Below are 23,570 nucleotides of genomic sequence, written 5' to 3' on the forward strand. Positions count from 1 at the left end.
ACAACACCACCATTCCATGCTTATGCTTATCCACCGGCCGGCCGGCCGGGCGTCCACTCCTTGCCTGCTTACTGCACGGCTGCACTGCACCTCCATCCGGCCGTCTAGCGTAGATACATCATCAAACGACCATGACCATGAGCAAAACACACATGGCAATTAACCAATAACCATATAGCAGATCTATTAAAGTCACCACAAAATTACATAAGTAAAATGACCATGTACGTATCGTGACCTCAGTTTTCTTCCGCTCGGTAATTGCCATGAAGCTCTACGTGGAAGCCCAATAACTGAAGCCCAAAATAAATACTTTTGTAATGAATCCAGCCGAAAAAACATATATCCTTTCCCTCTCTAATGGACGGCCCAACAAGGCTTGGCCCAACTTAACTTCAACCAGCCATCACTCCATCAGGAACAGTCGCACGTTTCACACCCGAGCATCGGGACATTGGCCGCACCGCTCCTCTGTTCCCCCTCTCGTTTTTTCCACAAACCCTAAGCGGCGGCTGTCGGCGGACAGCGGATTCCGGCGGGCGGCGCGTCGGCCGTCGGCGCGAGGCGGTGGCCGCACCGCGCCCGCCGTGGCCCGTCGCGCGAGCTGCCACTGCAGCGTGCAGGGCCACTGACCGACAGACCGAGGGGCTACTGAACTGTGAAATTCAATATGTAAGTTAAAATTTGTTCAGTTGTCTTACCAATTTTCCATTTAATATATTACTGATTGCAAGTAGTGAAATAGAACCACCAGCACTGATCATTACTTAGTCTGTTTATCATATGGTCTACATATTTCGCATGTTGGAACTTTAATACGCTGAACAATTGCTACTTTTTATATGTTATAAACAATTTTCATGTTATACTCAGTTCTAAGCATCTATGGAAGAATGCATTAGTATGTGTTATATCTGCTGTATATTATACAATACAACTATATTGATATCATCAATACAAGTTCGGCACATCTCGTGCCGACCGTTTCCAAAAATAAAAAAAGCCAGATATTAAGGTTGTAAAAATAAAAGATGGCCCTTCGCAATTCAAATATCCAGCCTCAAAATTCTGGACCTGCCTACCCTTGTCAAGTTTTAGCTCCGCATAGCAACTTGCTAAAGCCTGTGAGAGCTACAATTTCATATCGATGACTTCATTGCGCCTCCTTGTCTAGATTTCATGTTAATATAAGACATCTGCCTTTCGTGTGTGTTTACGCTTTGTTCCTGCTTGTCCTTGATACATCGCTCCTGTTGCAAATGACGATTCATTTCATTCACTTTAACCTCCAGTTAACACTGTTTTTGCCTTCCTTTCCTTCCCAATCTCTTTGCCTGCAGAACACAACACAGCGATGGACGGCCAGCCAGGTGCTGCGACGGCGAGTCTTGGTTCAAGAGTAAAAGCAAACCTGGTTCTTGGATCTGAATCGTTTGCTATCAGCCCCGAGTCCGGTATCCTGTCAGAGCAGCTGGCTGCAATGAAGGAGAAGAGCACGGCGATCCTCAAGGAATACATCGCCAAGCACAATGCTCCAAACGATGTCCCTGATGAGTCGGTTGAGGGCGAGTCTGACGGCGAGGGTGAGGCGCTTGTCAACAACCCGCCGAAGAAATCTAAGAAGCAGAAGTGACCGTCCTGAACTTGGTCAGATTCGTTGTTAGGCACAGCTAGCGTATGTATCTCCAGTTATGCTTTTGACACAGGAAGACCAGATTGTTCTTTGGCACACACGTCTTGCTTGTGTAAGACCAGATTATAATGAGCCACAATTACAATATGCAGGTGTAAGCACTTGCTGTTCATACCATTATATCATGCAATTTTGCCCAGCAGTTCTGTCTCTCTGTCATCTGTTCATATTTTCTTGTCCTAAACTCTCTCTGTCCATGTGCTCTTCTGAACTCCGAAGTCTGAATTCAGCTATATGCATAGCTATGGAATATATGGGCCTATCTATGGATCTGACTAGTCTCTAGTCTGTATGGGCAGGGGTGTGCCGATGATCCAAACGATGGCTGGATGAGCTGGCTGAGTGGCGACCAAGCAACTGATCCTTCTTTTTTTTTGAATCAGTATATGGTCTTCTTTTCTCTCGTTTAAAACTCATGAACTAGTAATCCTCTGATACCTTGAAGAACAATCACAGCAGATGGGGCTAGGGGGTTGGGGGAGTCTGTTTTTGACTTGTTCAGTAGGCCCATCTAGCTTGAAACGTAGTTTTTGTGGCCTGCGTGCTAGACCCTGCAAGTCGTGTTTGCTGCTCCTGGGCTGTAAAATGATTTGAAGTTATTGGTTCAATAGGAGTTGCTGACTAGGAGCGGCCGCAGCGACAACCGCACGCCCGCCCTAGGGTTCGACTCCGCCGGCGTTTTTCACTGTCGTGAGGTTCTTCGGCCACAACACTACCCCTTCGTCGTCCCCTGTCCTGCTCGGGCTGATTAAGGGGCCGACTTTGCTCGGCTACCCGGCTTTGGCAGGATCAGAGGCAGCCGGATCGTGTTTTTGTTGTGTTGGCTTGTGATGGCGATGGCGCCGCCCAGGGATTTGGGCGGGGAAGATGGTGACCTGAAAGATCTGCTAAAGGAGAAGACAACATCTGATGATATGGCGAGCTCCCTCGAGGAGTCCCGCCGCTCGCAATGAGTTGCTTAAGCTGGAACTGTCGCGGACTTGGCAACGCCGCGACAGTTAAAAAGCTTTGCGAGTTCACGAAGGATGCTGCCCCCACGGTGTTGTGCGTCATGGAAACATAGGTCCATAGATCACGGATGGAGAGGTTGAAGAAAACACTAGGCTATGTTCCAGTTAGCAATAATGGCCGTAGTGGTGGTTTGGGAATTTTTTGGAACAATAATATCATTGTGTCTTTGTTACCGTATTCACAATATCACATCGATGCCATTGTTACAGGGGGGCACTGACCCTTGGAGACTTGTATTTACCGGGAGGCTCAAGTTAGTGAGCGACATAAAACTTGGGATATGCTCAAGTTTAACAGATCATCATCTCCATTACCGTGGCTTTGTATTGGAGATTTCAATGAAGTTCTACATCGGAACATGATGGTGTCCAAGAGCGAAGCGCTGCACAGATAGGAGCGTTCTGGGAGATGGTTGATGTGTGTGGCCTTACTGACATTGGCTTCAGCGGTCGAAGCTGGACTTTTGAAAAAAAGGTTAGGGGGGGATCCTACTGTCGCACTCGGCTAGACCAGGCGCTTGTATCGGGTGATTGGCTGGCGCGCTTCCCTATGGCTACGGTGCAGCATCTGGTAGCGGCGGCATCTGATCATGGACCAATTTTACTGACCTGGCGTAGGGTGGATAACATGCAGAAAGAAGCGCCGCCAGTTCAGGTATGAGGTGATGTGGGAAGAGCATGAGTCTTTCCCTGCCTCTCTTGCTGAGTCATGGCAGCAAGAGCGTGAAGCAGTGACAGCAAAGGATTTGCAACTCAAGCTGAAGGGTGTCGCCAATCATCTGGGAAGATGGGAGCGCCAAACCTTTGGCCATGTGAGACGGGAGTTAAAGCGTCTGAAGGAGGACCTGGAGAGGATGCAATCGACCCTCACCGGTTGGGGCCATCATCAGAGAGATCGCGCTGGAGCTGCATCGCTGAGGCCGCAATAGGCATCGCCAGGGGGCTGGAGTACCTACACGAAGGGTGCAAATCTCAGATAATCCACTGCGACATCAAGCCTGAGAACATACTGTTCGATGGTATACATACACCGAAGATTACAGATTTTGGGATTTCCAGGCTCTTTGGAGACAGAAAGACACACCACACTATCACCAGCAGGGGGATTGCTGGTACGAAACCTTATGTCGCACCCGAATGGTTTGATGGTGGGGGCAAGGTGGATGTGTACAGCTTTGGAGTCATGCTGCTGGAGATGATATGCTGCAGGAGGGCAGCAGAGCTGCAGCAGCGGCTCCAGCCTAACGACCAGGATGAGAGCACCATGAGAGCTTTGGCGGAGAGCTTACTAAGGAGTGGGAGGGCCTTGTCTTTATAATCTGTCTTTTTTAGCTGATTTTTTAGTTGTAATAGTATTTTTTTCTCACGACAAATTAGCTGGAACAGTGTTTCAGCATGTTTTTTCAGCGAAGCGAACGAAGCCATTGAGAGCGTGGAGAGGTTCACACGCGTTGCCATCCATCACGTCGTAAACAATCGTAGAACAGTATTTTTCTCTGACACCAAACCAGCCAGCAGTAATAATCCACGATTAAACAGGCTGTGTATGGTGCTTGCAGAAGGAACCGTCGGCTAGGCCGAGGATGCGCAAGGTGGTGCAGATGCTCGAAGGCACTGTGGAAGTCGACCCTCTGCCTGACCCTCCAAGGCCTCCGACCTTCTCTTCCGACGACGGCAACGAGAGCCTCCCTCACTCCGCAGTCGCACTTGAGATCGATTGATCCATCCATCATATGCTATTATTATGCTATATGATATTATCATATTATGCATGCGTGGTCAACTTCTTATCCCACTCCCTCCTGTTTCTTCTTCTCTTTTTTTTTTAAGTTATAGCACATTTAGGACAAGTTAATTACTCCTACTTTGTATTTAAGTGATTAGCTTTACTAATATTTGTTTAAAAACGGAGGAAGTGATATCTTGGATGTCACTTTACTTCTTGTGTTCAGGAAAAGATATGGCATTATGGAATGTATGTATATGTAATAATCGAGTGCAGCTGTTGTATTATTACAATATTACTGCTGCATGTTTGCTCATCAATCGTGCTGTATTCTGTTCTATTGTATTCTAGGGGACGGGAGCATCAGTTCCAGACTTCCAATGTGATCTGATAGTGCAGGAGATTGAGCTGTGACCGCAAAAACATGCCGCGTTTAGACCCTATAGACTCAGTATAGTTTCCTTTGCATCAGCAATGTTCAGTTATTACTGTGCGTTGTTAGCTAATCTACTGCTACCTTATGTGAACACAGTAAGGGAAGATGCTGCCGAAAATGTCTCCTGCTGTGATACTGTAGCCGCTGCAGGTGCAGGTGCAGATGCAGATGTAGGCGCCGCACGGCTCACCTGTAGCATTGTAGGCACATACAGTGACCGGCGCAGAGCCAGTCTTGTATGTTATCTAGTTACTGTTACAGCATGTGCGCTGTATTAGGACTAGATTGATAGAGTTGTATAAATAGACTACCACGGCAACTTAGTAAAGAGAGCTTAGATTTGCCATCTCATAGACATGGCTTCGGTCAACGCTGGTGTCTTATATTGTGCGTGCATGCTCTGTTCTCTCTTCTTCTTTTAGCTCAAGCCATAGTGTGTGGGAACGGACAACGCTTATTCGTGGTCGGCATGATTAATGAGTGCTCGACAATATTAGCGGATGCTTGACAAAACTGCTAAGGGATCCCGTAGGGCAACATGCGTTCCTCTTCTGTTTCAACTATGCATAGCACAGCAGCACCTTGGACTTGGATATGTCAAAAGACTTGATTTCACCTCCTCTAGTGTACGTTACTTGTTATAAGGCATCCAACTTTATTTGCACACATCTCCTAGAGTTCAGTTGCCTGAGCTGTCAGGCGACGAGTTCAGGACACGATCTACTTCCTTGCTGCTGAGCTGACGAAAGGAAGAACAAAGGCTATCACCGTTTGACCATCACACGTCGCCTGAACTTTTTGGAGAAATCAGGCGCCTGTTTAATAGCAATTCCCTTATTTGCAACTGCACAGTTTTATGCTTTGTTCATACTGTATACTTGAGACGGCCGCTCCTGTTACTGATCATCCATTGGATTTGACCTGTCATACTTATCATAGTCCTCGCGTTCAGTTTTCTGCCTGCAGGCCACCACACCAGCAATGTTGGGCGAAGCAGGTTCTGCAGCTGCAAGTCTCGGTCCGAGAGTGAAAGCTACTCTGGTTCTTGGGCCTGGTTTAGATTGTCTCAAAATTCTAAGTTTTTTTATTCTTTTTTCATCATATTAATTTTTGGACGCATGTATGGAGCATTAAATATAAGTAAAAAAATAACTAATTGTATAGTTTGGTTATAAATCACAAGACGAATCTTTTGAGCCTTGTTAGTCCATGATCGGACAAAGTTTGTCAAATACAAACGAAACGTGCTACGATATCCAGATTGTAAAAATTTACAATCTAAATGAGACCTTGGAGCAGAATCGTTTGCCGTGGGTCCCGAGTCTGGACTCCTGTCGGACTAGCTGGCTGCGATGAAGGAGAAGAGCATGGTGATCCTCAAGGAGTACACCATCGCCAAGCATAATGCTCCGAACGACGTCCCCGATGAGTCTGTAGAGGACGAATCTGATGGAGAGGTTGACGCTCTTCTTGTCAGCAACCCACCGAAGAAATCTAGGGGTGTTTGGTTCGAGCCGCTAAACTAGCTAAACAGCTTAGTTACTTTTAGTAACTCCAAAGTTATTATAGAGAACTAAAATCTTTTTAGTAGCTTTTAGTCATAGTGTTTGGTTAAAAAATTACTAAAATGATTAAAAGCTATTAAATTTAGTAGCTACTCGACAAACCAAACAGGCCCAGAAGCACAAGTGACTGTCCTGAACTTTGTCAGATTCATTGCTAGGCATAGCTAGCGTATCTCTATAGCTTTGGTTTTCACACAGGAAGGCCACATTTACCTAGACAAGCCCGGCAAGGACTCCAAGAAGGAGACACCGTCCACGTCTACGGTAAATTTTTTGTCCGCTCGATCTCGCGTCCAACGCTCCAGATTTATAGGATCAGATTTTACCGAGAGCAGCTTCTACTGCTTTTGTTTACTTTCTCGGCTTCTCCTCATCTCTTCCTCTCTTCTTTTCTCGCTGCTATCCGGCTTCTCCTTCAGACCTGGGCCAACAAATATATACTGGCTTCCAATTCTCCTTTCCCATCCCATCCTTCCAGGAAAAAAAGAAAGCAACGCCGTTGCCTCTCCGCCTCGTCCTCGACTCCTCTTCCTCCCGTGCTTCTCTCACAGTGCGCCGCCGCCGCTCGCGCCGCCGCGAGCGCCCACGCCTCCCCTTCTCCTCCCTCCCTCTCGACGTGCCAACGCACAGGCTGGGCCCGAACGCGGACGCCTCCATGCCTCGCGCGCGGCCGGCATTAGGTGCTTCTGCGCTACAGGAAACCCTAGGTACCTGGCTGTGCGTGGCGTCTTCCTCTCCGGCAGAGCACCGGTGCGGTGGCGTGGGCGCCCCCTCCCCCGGGGCGAGCGCAGCAGTGCAGCGGCGCGGATGGCCGCAGAAGGTGTGCGCGACGGGATGCTCCTGCATCGGCACACCTCCCCGCTTCCCACGCGCCGGCAGCGCGCGGTGCGTCATCGTCACCCCCCGCATCCCGGCGTGCCAGCTAGGCCCGCGCCTTGGTGGGGCGCGACGGCACCCCTGGGCTACGGCGCAGCCCGCCCTCTGCTCCATTCGCTTCTTGCCGTCTCTCAGGTGAGACAAGACACATGTTTCTCTCTTTATTTCCCTCTCTTGATTGCTACAGGTTCACAGGTTCATTCCATTTGTACCAAAGCCAGGTCCTTTACATGCTTTTGGCTTCGACATAACTAGGTGTGAAGTGTGAAAAAGAAACCATGGATACGCTGTGTTCTTTGCTTCGATTTACTAATGTGTTTTATACTGATTTGTACATCCTAAGATTAAATTACCACATGTGGCTATATGCTTGCCGTGATGTGGTAATATGCCTTATATTATACTGAAGGATTACATCAATTGAATGCCTCTAATTACCGTGTTTCCTACTACGTAATCATACCATTGTATTTATTACAGTGATATTTTCCTGCCAAGGATATTGCATTCTTAGTTTATTAGTCACATCGATTTGAATTTACGAGCACGTTGAGGTATGGAGCTAATGCACACCATTTTTTTCCCAGTGCTGCATTGGATCAGCGATGATGTCAACTCTCCTATTTTCAATTGAGAGGGTGGCATATTTTCTTTCAGTGATCAAAGTAAATTATCTGAAGCCATGCAAATCTACTTCTATCATGAAAAAAGGGGGCAGAATGGCCACTCTTGGTAAGAAAAACTCTTCCAATGTTTTTTCTTAATACCTCTAAGTTCTACTGTGCACTCTGCTTCATAGATTCTATTTCTTCTGTTATTCAATAACATGGGTTTACAAAATCCATTTGTCCTTTTCAAATATATACTGATAGTTTAAAATAGTGAGAAAGTTATCATAGCTTATTGACTTATCTGAAAACCATTGTTCCATTCTTTTGCCAAAGTAATTGTTATTTTCCTGTGAGATGACACAAATAGTATGGTAAATGCTTCCAACAATTGTTTCTGTTCATTGCCGCTTGATTGCTGTGCTTCTCCTATGATTGTGTCTGTGGGATGCCTGTTATTTGAGATCTTATAACAATTTGATTGGTTCAGTAAAGTTGTTTGGGCCGTTTACTGCAAATATATGCTTACTGCTTGAGCTCAACACATCCGGTGAAACAACAAGGGTGGCTTCTAATCCAACAGCTATGTATTCTAATAAGACAACAGTCATGGTATTTAACTATAACACCATCTTGCTACAGATTTCTTATACATTTACTCATTATCATACTGGATAACAAATTGTGTGGTTGGCATCGTCCATTTCGATTAAGCTATATACCTATACGCTATGTTTTGCTATTTTTAGATGCTCTTTCTACCTAATAACTAGGTCTGTTGTGTACGTAGTTCTATTTGTCAGTGCAATTCTCTATTTTAGTAGTATGTGGGGTTTCTTTTATCTCTTTTCGAAGATATTTATATATGATTTCCAATATTTTTTTCCTATGCTCCATGTAGGTCTGAATCATCTGGAGTTGAGGTTTGGGTGGGTTCTCTGCACCTAAATTCTCTAAGATTTGGTTAGTGCCTTCAAGCTTTCTCTCATCCTTTATTTTTTACTCTTGTGTGTGCTATTGTCCGCTTAGATGTTTATTCTTTCTTTCAATAGTTCTTCAGGACCAGGCTGTTTATTCTTTCTTTTAATAGTTCTTCCTCTACTGTGGGTACCAACAACAGCATGTAAAATGCAGAGTAGTAGTGAATTTCAAAACTCTCGTTCGAGATTCCTATACTCATGCTCAGGTAACTGAATGATCTAATATTTTGGAATTAATGATCTGCTCCCTTGTCCTACACTTCTAATGAAAAAATCTACGTGCTTTACTGCTGTGACAAAACTATTTACGCTAAATGATTTTTTTTAATCTATACAGCACACATGCCTGCTGTGATTTTGAAATGATAAATTTTCAAACTATAGTGCAATGTTTTCGTCCTGTTGGTTCCCTTCTTGGCAGAGAAGTTGGTACTGGCTAGCTGGTAAATGTCTCATTCCACAGATTTATCAAGTAGAAGTATTTTGTTAGTTACAATTTCTTATGAACATTGATTCATTAAGATCAGAGGTGCAGTGTCATTTCAATTGTATAATATACCTACTATTTTTTCTGGCATTATGCTATTCATCTATTTCTCCATGCTTATGGTAATTACTGACGCCACATATACAGGCCATTTAATCATACGATATTTTATATTTAGCCAACATATGCAGGCTAGGTTACGATACTTATGTTCGTTGGTGCTTTGGATAGTGTAAATTGAAAGCATGAAAAAATCTCTCTTGCAGCGTGTCTCTTCAGTTTCCCAAAGTTAATCATCTACAGTTAGCTTTTAATATTGCAAGGTAATTACTCTCCAGGTTGCTACCATGTGCCAGTTGTTTGCATATATTGGGGAAATGAAAGTGACATCATTTGTGTTGCTTCCTTTCCGAATCATAGTGTTCTTCTTCTGTATTTTATGTGCCTTGCTTTTTGACCCCCGTGCTTTATCCTTGAGGCCGCGGCCTGTCACCAGCTAACATGCTTATGAATTCTATGTGTTTGTGGAGCTATTCCCATTCCAGGTAAAAATTAACTAATCCTGTTTTTTAGACGCCTTCCTCTTTGTCGGTTTTCGATGTCTGAGTTAGTGCCATTCATCATATGTGCCAGTTCGTCTTTTGGCTAAATATTTTTGTCATTCGTTACTTGCAGTTTTTGGTTTAGGTTCCCTTTTCTTCTAGCATATATTAGTACTTCTTAGACTTTTAAAAATTCACACTTCTACATTTATAATAGAAAGCATACATCCCTACAAAAAATTATGTCAGCCTAAGTGTTAAAAACTATCATGTGTAAAAACAAAAAAAAAGACCCATCATGACACCTTAATGACAAAATGCTGCTCTCTTCCTACCCAGCCTGCTACTGAACTTTGCCCCCCCCCCCCCCCCCCCCCCCCACCCCCTCCAAAAAAAGGGAGAAGATATAATTAACCTATTTCTTCCCTAACGTTTACTAATTCGTTATGTTCCTATAGCAGGTGACTGACGGCAACCAGCAAGATGCCTGCTCCAGCGTTTTCAAGACATGCGAATGGTTATATTTCCAACGGCAAAGGCACCCGTCGTTCCCTTACCATATCCACCGTATGTATATAGGAACAGTCCCAGGCTAAAAAGAACCCAGGCTACTTAAAAAAATGACGCTCGAACTGATCTTTGTATATCATATCGTAGCTTCAGGTGCAAGTAGCCTACTATGGCTGTGTAATGGCACCGACTATGTACCAGCTGTTTACTTAACCACTCTTCGTTCATTCTTCAAAGAACTACATACATATGTTCGGATGTGAACTACCAAGTACCATGCTCAAACTGGTATTCTTGTGTCTTTTTCATACATCCAGCATATTTCCTCCGTCTTCGAAATGTTTCCTGGTGTCCCCCTACGCGGGCGAGGGCGCGCGCCTTCTACTAGTTATCTATATGTTTGAGGCATCTTGCTTGTGTAAAAAGACCGGATGGTTGTCAGTCAAACACTAGAGGAGGCGTAAGAACTTGCTGTCATTCTTGCAATATTGCCCAGCAGTTCTACTTCTCTTTGTTTCGCGAACGCACTTCTGCTTCGCTTTGTTGTCTGTTCATATGTTATGGCAGCGGTCTCCTTTGTTCACTGCCTGCATGCCTGCGAAGAGATGTGTGGCAACTGAATCACAAGAATCCGTCTGTTGCAACTTGCAAGATGTGCTTAGAATCTTTCAGTGCTCGCTGTTAGTTTTAACACCGTATTACTAATCTAAAACAATGCTTGGAATGGCAGGCTAAACTCTTGTCAGAAGTCATCGTCCTGATTTGATCACATATATGGCAACCGCAAGGATATCATTTCCTATGTTTAAGCACGAGAAAATGAAGGCACTTGCGATATGGAATCCAGACGAAGTACATGTCTACTTCAGAACTGCAGTACGTTTGCATCAGAGAGCATTTCCATGCACCATTGAAACCTGATTAGTGACAATAGTGAGGTAGCAAAGCAATGAGACAATAAAAAGCTACGCACATCACAAAGGAGCTGCTGACAAACATTAGTCTGGTATCAATAAGGCAACAATGACTGTAATCCAAGAAGCACCATGTTGGGAGGACGAGATATCAACCCACTCAGTAGATCTTGCAAACTATTTGCCCTTTACATTTTACATCATGGAAACTAATCACAGTAAGTCACAACACTGCAAAACTTCATAATTGAGATTACCCAACATCACACCTAAGTGCTTTAAAAACTACATCCCTGGTCCTTTGCTACCATCGTGACCAAATAAATAGAAACCTAAATAAATGAAACACATACAGAGCTAAACCCGGTTTCTAGGTCTTGAAAGAAATCTCCAAGAGTTCTCATGTTTTGTTCAACATCCCCAGTCTTGGTTTCATCTCTCACTGGAAATGTTGAAAGTCCATGGGCGGCTTCTTCAGTTAACCGCAAAAAATCCATCAATGACAACCTTACTGTACTCAGCTCTGATAAAATAGACCTCAAACCAGACGTTGCTGTGTGCTAAAAAATCACTGCATGTCTCACTTTGTGTTGGCACCACATTATTATCAGACAACACCATCACCATTTTGGGCATCACTTGATGTAACTTTCCGTAATTCATCAAGCACCTCCAAAAAATCATCTGGTGGGGGGCATGAGAATTCAAGGATCTTTCCTGAATGTGGATGCTTGAATCTGGGGGGAGAAAATGATAATCACATTCCGAACTTGGAAAACACAAGATACATGCTGTGTAATACCTACCCAAGCAATGCAGCATGAAGACATGGCCTGTCTACTTTAGATATCAGATTTGAAAGATCGCTGTGATATTTCGAAGGAGTCCTTGGTCTCAAAAGTGATAATGCCATGCTTTTGGTACCTCCATAAGTTTCATCACCAAGAAGAGGGATCCCTATATACTTTGCATGCGCCCGGATCTGATAAGCACTAAGTTCAAGATCAGTACAGAAGTAGTCATATTTAAGAGAGTTTCCCGAGCTTCATAACAGAAATGCGTTGAGATCAAAATTTAACTATCACAATGCTTCGTAGTGCTACTCTTGAATAAAGAAGAGATGTAATCCAAATAACATACACGTTAGTAAAGAGCCTAGGATCACAAAAGCTTCTTCCTTCTTTTAGGAGAACTTTAGGCGGTGATGGTTCTCTTCTAAAAAACTAAACTATCATGGGATGATTACCTGATGAGTGCGTCCTGTCTCTAATCTCCACTCCACTAGTGCAGATCCACCACCAGCAAAGACCTCTCTTACTTTGTACCTGTATGAATTTTTTAAATAAGTTCCCTAAATGAGCCAAAGTACATATGAAACCATGAAACTTTTAAATCAGGTTGAGGTTTGGAAAATACTTAGTTTCATGAGAGTTCCCTTTTAGAATCCAGCCAGCCTTTTGTACATGAATTTTTTTGTTACTTTTCGCATGGCCGTGGTAACCCACTAGAATTTTCATGACTAGATTAACTAATTGGACATCATTACAACCTTTGACTGTTACATGGGCCCTTCTACGTCCTCATTCTTACCTGCTTACATGGGTGGTAGCAATTAAAGTGTTGAAACAGAATTGTTGCAGTAATTAAGCATATCTGAACAAGGTAAATAGCTTTAAACTACATAATTAAGATCGTTATACTATACCTAGGATATATTTTTAATTCAAGTGAAATAGCATTGAGGAGGCAACGTCATATAACGAACCAAAAGAAATGGCACAAGTGGCAAGCATGGATCACCTACTAGCAGCATGCCGTGCATATCTGTGGCCTGATCCAGCAGTAGCAATCATACGAATCCTATTGTTAGGATCACGTGCAATAGATGCCTCAATCCTGCCTGAATTTGGATTCGGCACGCCACAAGTAAGACTGATGTATACTCTACGAATTGTATGCAGCTTGAACTGTTCTGCTAATTGAGCATGAGAATGCTCATCCTGTCCCAAAAAAGGAAGAAAAAGAAAAGATGGAGAGTTCAGCATAAGTCTGTAGTTATGTACTGCTACAGGCATGTGCAAATTTCATAAAACATTTGGAAGTGCCAGTTTTGTCACAACTCATAATTAAATACCTTAGCAACAACAAGAAGTCCACTTGTCCCCTTATCCAGCCTGTGCACAATACCAGGACGCACAAGAGCATTCTGGACTTCTGAACTTACGTCTTCAGTAGCAAATTGATCCACATTAAATACATCAATGTCGTCATCTGAAGAATCCGGGCATTCATCACTAGTTGAACTGCGTGCTAAGCAAGTAAATGTGGAGATCTTGCAGTGATGAAGTATAGCATTGACTAATGTGCCATTGGCATTTCCTGGTGCCGGGTGAACAACCATATGCGCCGGCTTGTTGACAACAAGAACATGGTCATCCTCATAAACAATGTCTAGCGGGATGTCCTCCGCCTCTGCCCTCAGCGGCTGAAGCTCCGACACCGTGCAGCTGACCAGGTCCCCTCCCTTCACAGTACGTGAAACCTATAATGCACAAAGTGAAGCAGAGCAGAGCAGCCTAAGACTCGATTTAGACACAAGAGCAAGTATAACCAAGCCAAGAAACTACAACTACCAACATGAATTATCCATTATGTACTAGTGCTACTAAATAGTACTAGACGTTAATACTTAATACAATTGGCGCTGCATGACCTCATTTGCCTTCTGAATTATTCGGCATTCTCTCCAAAATCAGAGTTGCAGTTTAAGCTACAAATTAACTACGATATTGTATAAGTAGTACTACTATTTCACGGTTCTGCTAACACAAGTATCAAACTTTGCAGGAAGTAAACAGAGCTTAGAGGTAGAGGTTAACATAACAGTGGCACCTTGGAGATCGGGCGGCCATTGACGGCGACAAGCCCCGCGCGGATGCTGGCCTGCACGCGCGCGCGGCTGACACCCCCGCCGCCGAGACGCGACGAAATCCAGGCGTCTATCCGCGAACGCCCCTCGCCGATGGGCACGGCCTCCTCCAGGCGCGTCCCGCCGTGGCCTCCCTTCCGGCTCTCTGCCGGCTCCGCGCTCGCGTTGGAGGCGACGCATCTCGCGTAGAAATCTCTAGGGCCGCCGCTACGGATCTTCTGGCGGCATATGAGGACCGAGAGGGTGGTGGCAACCGCCGCCGGCGGTGGCGCCGTTGCAGCTGCCATTGGGCTGCCGGCGGGGTGGACGGGTGGGAGACGTGAGCGCTGAGGGAGAGGATAGCGTGTGGGTTGATAGGCCTATTGTTGGGCTGACGTTGTCCAAAAATGGGCCGAAGGTTCCAACTAATTTCTCCAGCGTATGGGCCCAACTTTGTCTAAAAAGACGCTTAAGACAATCGCCAAGGCCTTTTGTTTGGCTTCTCGGCTTAATCGAAACCTCCGCCAAACGCGAATTGAGTCTAGCTCAGTTGGATCAGGTGCCTTCGGGTGGAATCTGTCTGTCTGGGCTTAAAGTCCTTCACCTGGTACGAGTGCTCGTATCTTTCTGGATTTATACCAGAACGTGTGTGGATGCTCGTATTTTTCTAGATAACGTAACCTGTGTGGATAAGTTCCACCACAAGTAACCCAATCAACTAATCTAACCATTTAAAAAAAATCAAATCCATAAAAACGTGTTTTTTTTTGCTATCACCGTTTTTCGAGAAGCCTAAGCCATGCTAAAGAGAATCTAAGCCTACCAACGCAAAGCTTTTCCACTAGCCATTATGTCCGAATGTGAGTGCAACTAAAACACTAGAACCACATGCTTCAAACTCGTTGGCATTATAAACCACAGTTTTAGACAATGGTTCATCCCTAAAAAGTTGAAAAAAGGACAATACACAATTAATTTTGTGGTTTAGGACGAAAATCACTCTCACTCCACAGTTGGGAGTAAAACTTAAGTACAGCCTTTTTATTTCTTTTGTTACACCAATGCCGACAGTTGACGGATCTAGAGCTTAAACCTAAGCTGTAAGGCCACCGGGCCCACAGCTTCTGCTAAATACGGTTAACTCCTCTATAGAATTTGTAAATATATATTTTGATTTTGTAATTCACGTAACACTATTAAATTTAGTCATATGAATCATGAATCCGGTGCAGTAAAGATCAGCTATTTTCGTCATGCTTTTTGAAAAAATATCGTCCATGGATACAGGCCAAAATCATTTTGATATTGTTCCCTGCCCATTCGCCACATGCTGCTGCACGTGTGGTTCGACGAGAAATCTCCTGCAGCACAGTGTACATTAACACGTGTGATATCTTGTGTCGGCAGTGGCCGAGACAGGGGGGCAAGGGGGCTTAGACCCTCCTAAAAAAATAATTTTAAATTTAAATTTGACTAAAGTTTATAAAATATAATGCTGCCTTTTCCTGAAAAAAAAACCATGCCTTTTCATGTATGACGAGGACATTTGCTAAATTTCATATTGATTGAACTCACTTCCTCTAATCATAAACATACATATATTGACTTAGGTGATGTTTAAATCTAAGGGGTAAAGTTTAGGAATGTCACATCGGCTGTTATATTGGGGTGTGACATGGGAGTGTTCGGATAGTAATAATAAAATAAATTACAGAAGTCCTCAGTAATCCACGAGACGAATTTATTAAGTCTAATTAATCTGTCATTAGCACATATTTACTGTAGCACCACCTTATCAAATCATGAACTAATTAGGCTTAAAAAAACTCGTCTCGCAGATTAGTCGTAATCTGTGCAATTAGTTATTTTTTAGTCTATATTTAATACTCCATGTATGTGTCTAAACATGCGATGTGATAGAGAGTAAATTTAAGAGGAGAAACTAAACGAGACCTGAAATTCATCTACCCATCTCTTTTATTTTAAAAAAACACACACTATACTACATGGCGCCAGCCAGGAAATGGAAATGGGAATGGCGTGGCAGGCGCCGATGCATGGTGATGATGGCGAGGCATTCATTCATCCTCCTCCCAATCTCTGAAAGGGCCGAATCAATGCGGTGGGCCCTCCGGCGTCACGACCGCGGCCCATCACCATTAACTCGCTGCCGCGCAGTTGTACAAACAACAGTTTGAACACGTCGGCCCCAAAAGATCTTTCCTTTCCAATTTTTTTACCCCTCCGTCTCTCCTTTGCCCCCTTGTTGTTTTGAGGGAGAGAAAAATAGCTTCACGAATGATGCGACTATAATGATAGAAAACAGTGTAGTAGCTACAGTATCGTGAAGAGGTTCTTGTAGAGTGGTTTTGACCGGTGGTCTTAGCTGATGTGGCATGTAGGTCCCACATATATTTCTTAATCATACCATATTTTATTGAATATTTAGATTCTTCAATAATCTCAAATAAAAAAAATTAACTAGAAAGTTTTAGATATTTTTAAGAACAACAAAGTGCAGAGCGTGTCTGCAAGATTGTTTGGAAAAAATCAAAAATTGAATTTTATAGCCAAAGAAATTAAAATGAATATTTGGCTCGAAACGATCTCAAATATAAATTTTCAACTCAAAAGTTATAAATTACTTTGAGATCTATAACTTTGGTATCGGACCTGCTAGCGTCTGGACGCGGTGCCCGCACAACGAGCGAGCGAGCGTCCCAGCGCGTCGGGCTTGCGAGCGAGCGCCCCAGCAGCAAGCCCGCGCCGCCCCAAACGCCGCCCGTCACCGGCTGCTTCCCACGCGCATCCCATGTGCAACACCTGATCTACTTTTGAAACATCCAGATACAATAGTTGCAACATACAAAAAGAAGCAGATGAAACACTTGAAACAAAGCGTATGAAACACTTGAAAAAATAGCTGAAAACACTTAAAAACCATTGAAAACATATGCAGCATCTAGATGAAACACTTGCAACATAGGTATGAAACGCCTGAAACACTTAAAACATATACTTTCAACATGCATATATATGCAATATCCAGATAAAACACTTGCAACATACGTCTAGAACAGATAAAATATTTACAAAATACACTTAAAACATACGTGTATAGTCATTGCAACATGTGCAACATCCCGGTCTACTTTTGCAACATCGAAACATACCTTTGAAACACCTAATAAAACATACTCTTACAACATTCGTTTGCAGCGTAGCATCTACTTGTTGTTTGGACGAATGGAGGCTCGTCGACGCATAGCTCGATACATGTGCGGAGCTCGACGCCACGGAGTGGCGCGGGGGGATGCCAGTGGGCAGGCGGCTGCTCGACCCCAGCGTACGGCTGTGCGGCCACCGACGAGCTACTGCCGGCTCCCGATGACAGGGCAGGCGGGTGCGGTCCACCGCGGTGGAGGGACAGCGCCGAGCGACGGCGCTACCCACGGCGAGTGTCCCCACGCTAGGAACGTGAGTAGCCGGCGGGCGGCGTGGTGGAGTTGGCCACAGAAGATGCACGTGCGCAGTGAAAGAAGGCCGCGAAGGGCAAGGAGGATTGGGGAATCGACATGTAATTTTTTTTATGGAGAAGCCGGGAGCAGGCTCCGTATTTGGCTCCGACGCTCCATAGCTGAGGAAGAGCGTGTCTAGAGCGTCGGACGCCCTGAGAAGAACATTTCCGCTAGGGATCAAAACAGATCGGATACGAACGGATATCACTGATATTATATTTGTTTTCATATTTCTGTTCGGATTCAAATTCGAATACGGATAGTATCAACCATGCCGGATAGGATACGATTGGATATCGACATCATAAATACGCGATTTGAGTATTCAAATACGGATATGGTATTGGATGTTGAATATCCAGACTCGGATACGGACAGATCTGAACCCCTCTAAACGGATTCGGTCTAGAATACGGTCAAAAAAATATCCATACCGCTTTCATTCCTAATTTCTACTTTGATATAGACCATGTCAATATTCGAGGTCATTCAAAAAATTCAATAAAAAAAGAAATTTTAAAATATGAGAAATTGGGGACATCTAAATAATTTCAAGTAAAATCTTTTCAAGTACAAAGTTATAGAACACATTTAGAGCTAAAACTGTAGTATAGACCATGTCAACATAATCAGTCGTTTGAAACATTGGAAAAAATTGAACTTCAAACTCTGATAACACAAATATTTGAGCCTCGAGAAGATATCAGATAAAAAGTTGTTAACTATAAAGTTGTAGATCATATGAATCTATAAAATTTTAATATAATGTGTGTATTAATTTGGCTTCATATGAAATACTTATGCCTTTTTTTATCAAAGAAAGAGAGACCAGCTGACATACGGGGCTCACCGCCACATCACCAAAAACACTAAAAAAACCACTTTAAAATGGTTAAGAGGAGGGTAATTTATCTGATTTTGAAAATGAAGATGTATATGTTGTATAGTATTGAAGTTTGAGTTAAAAAAACAATGACAATAGGGAGGATATTGGACTTTACTCTCTTTTTTAAAAAGAAAAGAAATCGAGATGGATTTCCCTTTCATAAAAAGGGGAAAATTATCTAAGGTGAGGTGACGGAAGATTAATTGCACGTGATATTTCTTGTTTTCATCTTTTGATTGAAGGAGCAATAGCAGCATGTGAGTTTCTACCTGCCATACGTGACCTGCTCACGCATCACTCGTACAGTCGACTTTCTTTATTTCGGCTCACGGGTGGATAATGGGCTCTCATTGGTCCAAACAAAAGGGAAACATTAATTTATATTCATAAAATCAAGTAGGGTTATCAAAGGACAGACGTGTGTTAGCTGATTTAATTACATCCCTTTCAAATGCCCGAAAAAAATAAATAGATGTTATATCTATAGAATGTATAAAATTGCTTTGGACGGCCTTGAAGTACTAGTATAAGTCAGTATCATTAACTATATAGTCTTATCAATCTGTGTATTTTCTTTTTTTCTAATAATTATGATAAAGCAAAAGCGTATAGTTTTGACAAGTTCGTTTCGAAAGGCAGATTTTGTTTCGACCAAAGACTTTTGGAATGGGTTTTTAAAAAATGGAATTGTTTGATTGCTTCCATTATAAATTTAGAATCAGAACTTGGGCAAAGAAACAGTAGAGGCCCAAACTAACACGGCCTTATAGAATAAATAAATATAGATAAATTGAGGTTTTAGGCAATATACCTATATCATAAACATTTGTGAGTAACGATTGACCACATATGTGACCTCATAGGTGGTCATTAGGTCACTTAAACTAACGTAGCGACCAAAAACTATGCTCAAAGATGATCTTATCCATTTCATCTAGATGTGCAACTGACATTGATCTTGTTTTACTCACCCACAAAACAAGTTCTGCAACCAATATCAACTAGCAACTAGCATAACAAGGCCCTCTTAGAAAGGTAACCACACACACACACACATGCAAGTGTAAATGCGGTGAAGTGATGATCAAGAGGATCGGACGCTCTCAAGACGAAGGATTTATTGTGTGGTAGCGGTGGGCAAAAGCAACTCTTAATCCATTTTTTAGCTCCACCAAAGATATGCTCCCAACCATCAAGTCTCTTTCAATCTAGGCAATTGGACTCGCCACAAAGGCTCACGCCAAGCTGAATGAGCAGCTTGCCATAAAGGCAAACCCACCTCAACCTCTTTCCAAGTTACCTTGACGTGGGCCTTGTTTAGTTGGCGAAGTTTTTTGGGAAATGGTACTGTAGCGCTTTCGTTGTTATTTGGCAATTAGTGTCCAATCATAGTCTAATTAGGCTTAAAAGATTCGTCTCGTGAATTTCGTCTAAACTGTGTAATTAGTTTTATTTTTTATTTATATTTAATGCTTCATGCATGCGTCCAAAGATTCGATGTGACGGAAAATCTTGAAAAATTTTATAAAATTTTAGGAACTAAACACTACACTACCGTGATATGTCTGTCGTAGAGCTTCTCCACCAAGAAAAGGAGTCATCTCGTCCCCCAAACAAGCTGTTGTCGCCGCTCCACACCGAAGGGTCAATGAGCAAGCCACTGAGGCAACAAGTCCCCAACAGTTCAGCACAAGTAGAATAGAATCTTGATGTCACATTTGGAACCAGTAGAGACTCAAGCTCACACTTGAAGGACCGGAAACGGCGACTAGAGGGGGGGGGGTGAATGGGAGCCTCAAATTTCTTTCGAAATCTTCGACCACTGTCCCAACATCAATCCCCAAAAAGCATACACGAAAGACTTGATGACCATGACCCTAGAGAAGGGTGGATGCTCCCTCAGAACATAGCGGGTCACCACAGAGCAAACGGAACACAGATCGAAGCCCAAACGAGCAAACTCCCAAAAGAAAACAACACTGCTCCTGCAAATATCGAACACGTCCGGTATTATATCGGACACGTCCGGTATTTTCGGACACGTCCGGTATGATCTCGGACACGTCCGGTATTTTCAGCAGCAAGCTGACCAAAAGAGAAAAATCCAAAACCCCGTCAAATGGTGTCCAAAAATCATGAAATTTTAACCATAGCTCTTTAGACACCAAGGGAAGGTCACCACCAAATTTCAGCTCAAAACTCCAAAGTGAGAAATATCGGACACGTCCTAGATCATATCGGACGCGTCCGGTATGAACGAGCAGTTTCTCGGGAAAAATCAAATCAAGCCATAACTTGATCAAATCAACTCCAAATGACTTGAAACTTTGCACAAGGGTTCACAAGCGAGTAGAAAGGCAACCTCTAAAGGATCATGGCCCGAAACAAACTCTAACTCTGTGAATCGAAGGAATTAAAGAATCCCCCAAAAAATAGGTCAAGAACTTAAATTGCTCGGATCTGCGATCTCGTGAGGAATTAGTGGATTTCCTTCGGTGGAAAGCTTCTACTCATGTCATTGATCGATCCAAGGCAACAAGAACGAACCAAAACCATCCCAAAACGAAGAAACGAGAGGGGAAACAAGAGGGGACAAAAGGAGCTCGTGAAGAACACCAAAATCACATCAAGAACACAACTAAATCATGAATCCCGGAGGGCATACGATGGTTACGGCCACCGATTCCTTCAAAACCAAGTCACAATTTGAGTTGTGGACCTCTCTCATACATGGAAGCAAACTAGAGGAAGAAACCCTAAAGGAGAAAATGAAAACTGGAGGAGGTGAGGGAGATGGGGGCTCCCTCATCCTATTTAACAGGGCTATTACACATTCCCAGTTTTGCCCTGGATACAAATGAGTTGAACCGCTAAGCCCAAGGGCGTTGTTGTCCAACCTAGTGTAATCTTGATCCGACGGCCACCGCGCCTTCTCACCGGTAGCTTCGCCTCGACGCGAACTCCCCGATGCCGCCACGTGCCATCCGTCCCTCCTCGGAACCTCCGCCCGGGTTTTGAGGCCCAAACCCGTAAACCGTCCGTGGGTAGCGTACTCCATACGCGTTCCCCGCCATCCGACGCGTGTCACCGCCGTCCTCGACCGGCCGGCCCGCCAAGTCCTCCTGAGCCTCGCTCGACTCACGCGTCTGCCGTCTTGACCCGGTCAACACCGTCACTCCATGTCTTCTTGCACTTGTCGATGTCCCAAGTGTCAGCCACCGCGGCTAGTCACCCGGCCTCTGGGTCCCTCGGTCCAAGCCTCACGTCCGTCCTTCACCGCTCCCGGTCTGTCGGCACGGCACGTCCTCCTTGACCTTCACCTCGCCGTCGACCACCGCATCCGAGCTCCACACCTGCACAACACAAGCCAAAAGACATGTCGCACACATAGCTTTCGCCATGGTAAGGTTAGTCACCACTCAACCCACTTCGTGGATCACATTGGCAATCACTCATCACAAAACGAACACACAAGGGTACTTGTTAACCTTATGTTCGTAATCTCCCCCTTGATGAGTGCATTGTCAACACCAATACACGAACAGCTTGAGCAAAAGAAAAAGAGAAAGAAGAGAAAAGAAAGAACTCACCCAAATGACCAAAAGCCAAAGAAAAGTCAAGAACTGGGTCATTTGAAAGTGAGCAAAACTTGGTCCCCAAAGACATGGGCAACGGCTCGACGCAACCAAGTAAAACAAAACTAGCCCTCAAGATGAGGCAACGGGCTCAACGCCACTAGCAAAGCTCGAAAAGCCGAAAAACTGCTAGACCCTCCAGAAGAGGCAAAGGCTCAACACATCTAGCAAAACAACTCAAATGCAAAACTGCTAGACCCTCCAGAAGAGGCAAAGGCTCAACACATCTAGCAAAACACCTCAAATGCAACTCCCCCTGAACAAGTGCAATATCTCTCAAATAAATGCATATCGCTCAACTTTAGGTGACATTGTGAGTGTGGAAACTTCTCCCCCTTGTTGACATATGCACTTATCAAGCTAGAGCCCAAGAATTGCAACTCCCCCTCAAAACAAGCTAGGAATGCAGAAATGCGCGAATGCAGAAGCTTCAAGATTATAGCAAGTAGATTGAAAGAATGCTCTAGTGGATGCAAATAGTAACCTTTAATGATTTAGGTTTTGTTTGAAATTTTGGATTGAGTGATGACCTTGGGTCATTTGTTGATAATGATCCTTGGCAGTTGATGTACGTGTTACGAAAAAGATTTAGTTTGTTTGACTTGCAACTGTACCGCGAAGGGAAGTTGTATTCAAATTATTAATTTTTCATCCATCATCGAGCATCATGTTTCGTAATTCCGCATCATGTTAAACATGGCATTGTTATTACGTGTAGTGAACGAAGGTGAACATGCGGTAGTTAATCAAGTTGTTGAGGAGGTTAATCCTTCTGTTGAGGTCGGATCGAATACTTGTGAAACGACGCAGGAGCCGGACTTTTCCGTCAACGAAGGCAAGCCCCGGATGCATACAACCCTACCTTGTGTTTTACAAATTAATTTCGCTTTTGCTTTCCGTTACTGCATTAAGTGATTAGGAGTTAAGTAAGAGCCTAATTGGTGCATTACCAACCTTGTTATTCCATATTTACCATATTACCAGTTTTAAATTCGTATATGCCTAGTTTTGCTTAGCTATGCGTAGAACGATGAAAGTCGGGTGATTACCTGCCACCTGCAAGTTTTAAATGGAACATCGGTTAATTATGTTAGCATGTGATATGGGAATGTGGAGTAATAAATCTAGACCGGGCGGACTCGGTGTGTGTGAGCCACAAGACATGGAGGTCTTGTGAGCGGGTTCTTTCCGCCTGTGTCGATTAAGGCACGTCCGTTGTTGAATTGCATGAGGTGAGACTTTGTAGTACTAACCACATACTCCGGTAAGCCTTAAC

The 23,570-nt window shown here is 43.8% G+C and overlaps 2 protein-coding genes and 1 long non-coding RNA gene across 10 annotated transcripts; 2 read left to right on the forward strand and 1 right to left on the reverse strand.

Annotated features, from left to right (window-relative positions):
- The first annotated feature begins 446 nt into the window (after positions 1-446).
- Positions 447-1,833, forward strand: LOC136522836 (uncharacterized). Its single transcript, XM_066516635.1, has 2 exons — positions 447-672; positions 1,341-1,833. Exon 2 carries the CDS (start codon positions 1,355-1,357, stop codon positions 1,631-1,633), a length of 279 nt encoding a protein of 92 aa, XP_066372732.1. The 5' UTR covers positions 447-672; positions 1,341-1,354; the 3' UTR covers positions 1,634-1,833.
- A 4,888-nt stretch (positions 1,834-6,721) lies between these two features.
- Positions 6,722-10,818, forward strand: LOC136521974 (uncharacterized). Of its 7 annotated transcripts, XR_010775734.1 has the most exons (5): positions 6,722-7,441; positions 7,894-8,038; positions 8,405-8,526; positions 8,816-8,877; positions 8,967-10,292. It is a non-coding gene; the product is annotated as an uncharacterized lncRNA (long non-coding RNA). The 7 variants fall into 7 exon arrangements; XR_010775733.1 differs by lacking the exon at positions 8,405-8,526 and having other exon boundaries at positions 6,723-7,441; positions 8,816-9,100; positions 9,232-10,292; XR_010775731.1 differs by lacking the exon at positions 8,405-8,526 and adding an exon at positions 10,382-10,818 and having other exon boundaries at positions 6,724-7,441; positions 8,816-9,704.
- A 609-nt stretch (positions 10,819-11,427) lies between these two features.
- On the reverse strand, positions 11,428-14,601 carry LOC136521616 (RNA pseudouridine synthase 2, chloroplastic-like). 2 transcript variants are annotated; one of them, XM_066515365.1, is made up of 6 exons: positions 14,240-14,601; positions 13,482-13,889; positions 13,148-13,347; positions 12,594-12,672; positions 12,154-12,329; positions 11,428-12,084 (listed from the first exon to the last, which is right to left on the reverse strand). In XM_066515365.1, the coding sequence occupies exons 1-6, from the start codon at positions 14,561-14,563 to the stop codon at positions 11,955-11,957; spliced, it is 1,317 nt and encodes a 438-aa protein (XP_066371462.1). In that variant the 5' UTR covers positions 14,564-14,601; the 3' UTR covers positions 11,428-11,954. The 2 variants fall into 2 exon arrangements, with proteins under 2 accessions (XP_066371462.1, XP_066371463.1); XM_066515366.1 differs by lacking the exon at positions 11,428-12,084 and having other exon boundaries at positions 12,160-12,339.
- Positions 14,602-23,570: the final 8,969 nt, after the last annotated feature.

Source organism: Miscanthus floridulus, chromosome 18 (genome assembly GCF_019320115.1).
Source record: "Miscanthus floridulus cultivar M001 chromosome 18, ASM1932011v1, whole genome shotgun sequence".
Taxonomy (NCBI): domain Eukaryota; kingdom Viridiplantae; phylum Streptophyta; class Magnoliopsida; order Poales; family Poaceae; genus Miscanthus; species Miscanthus floridulus.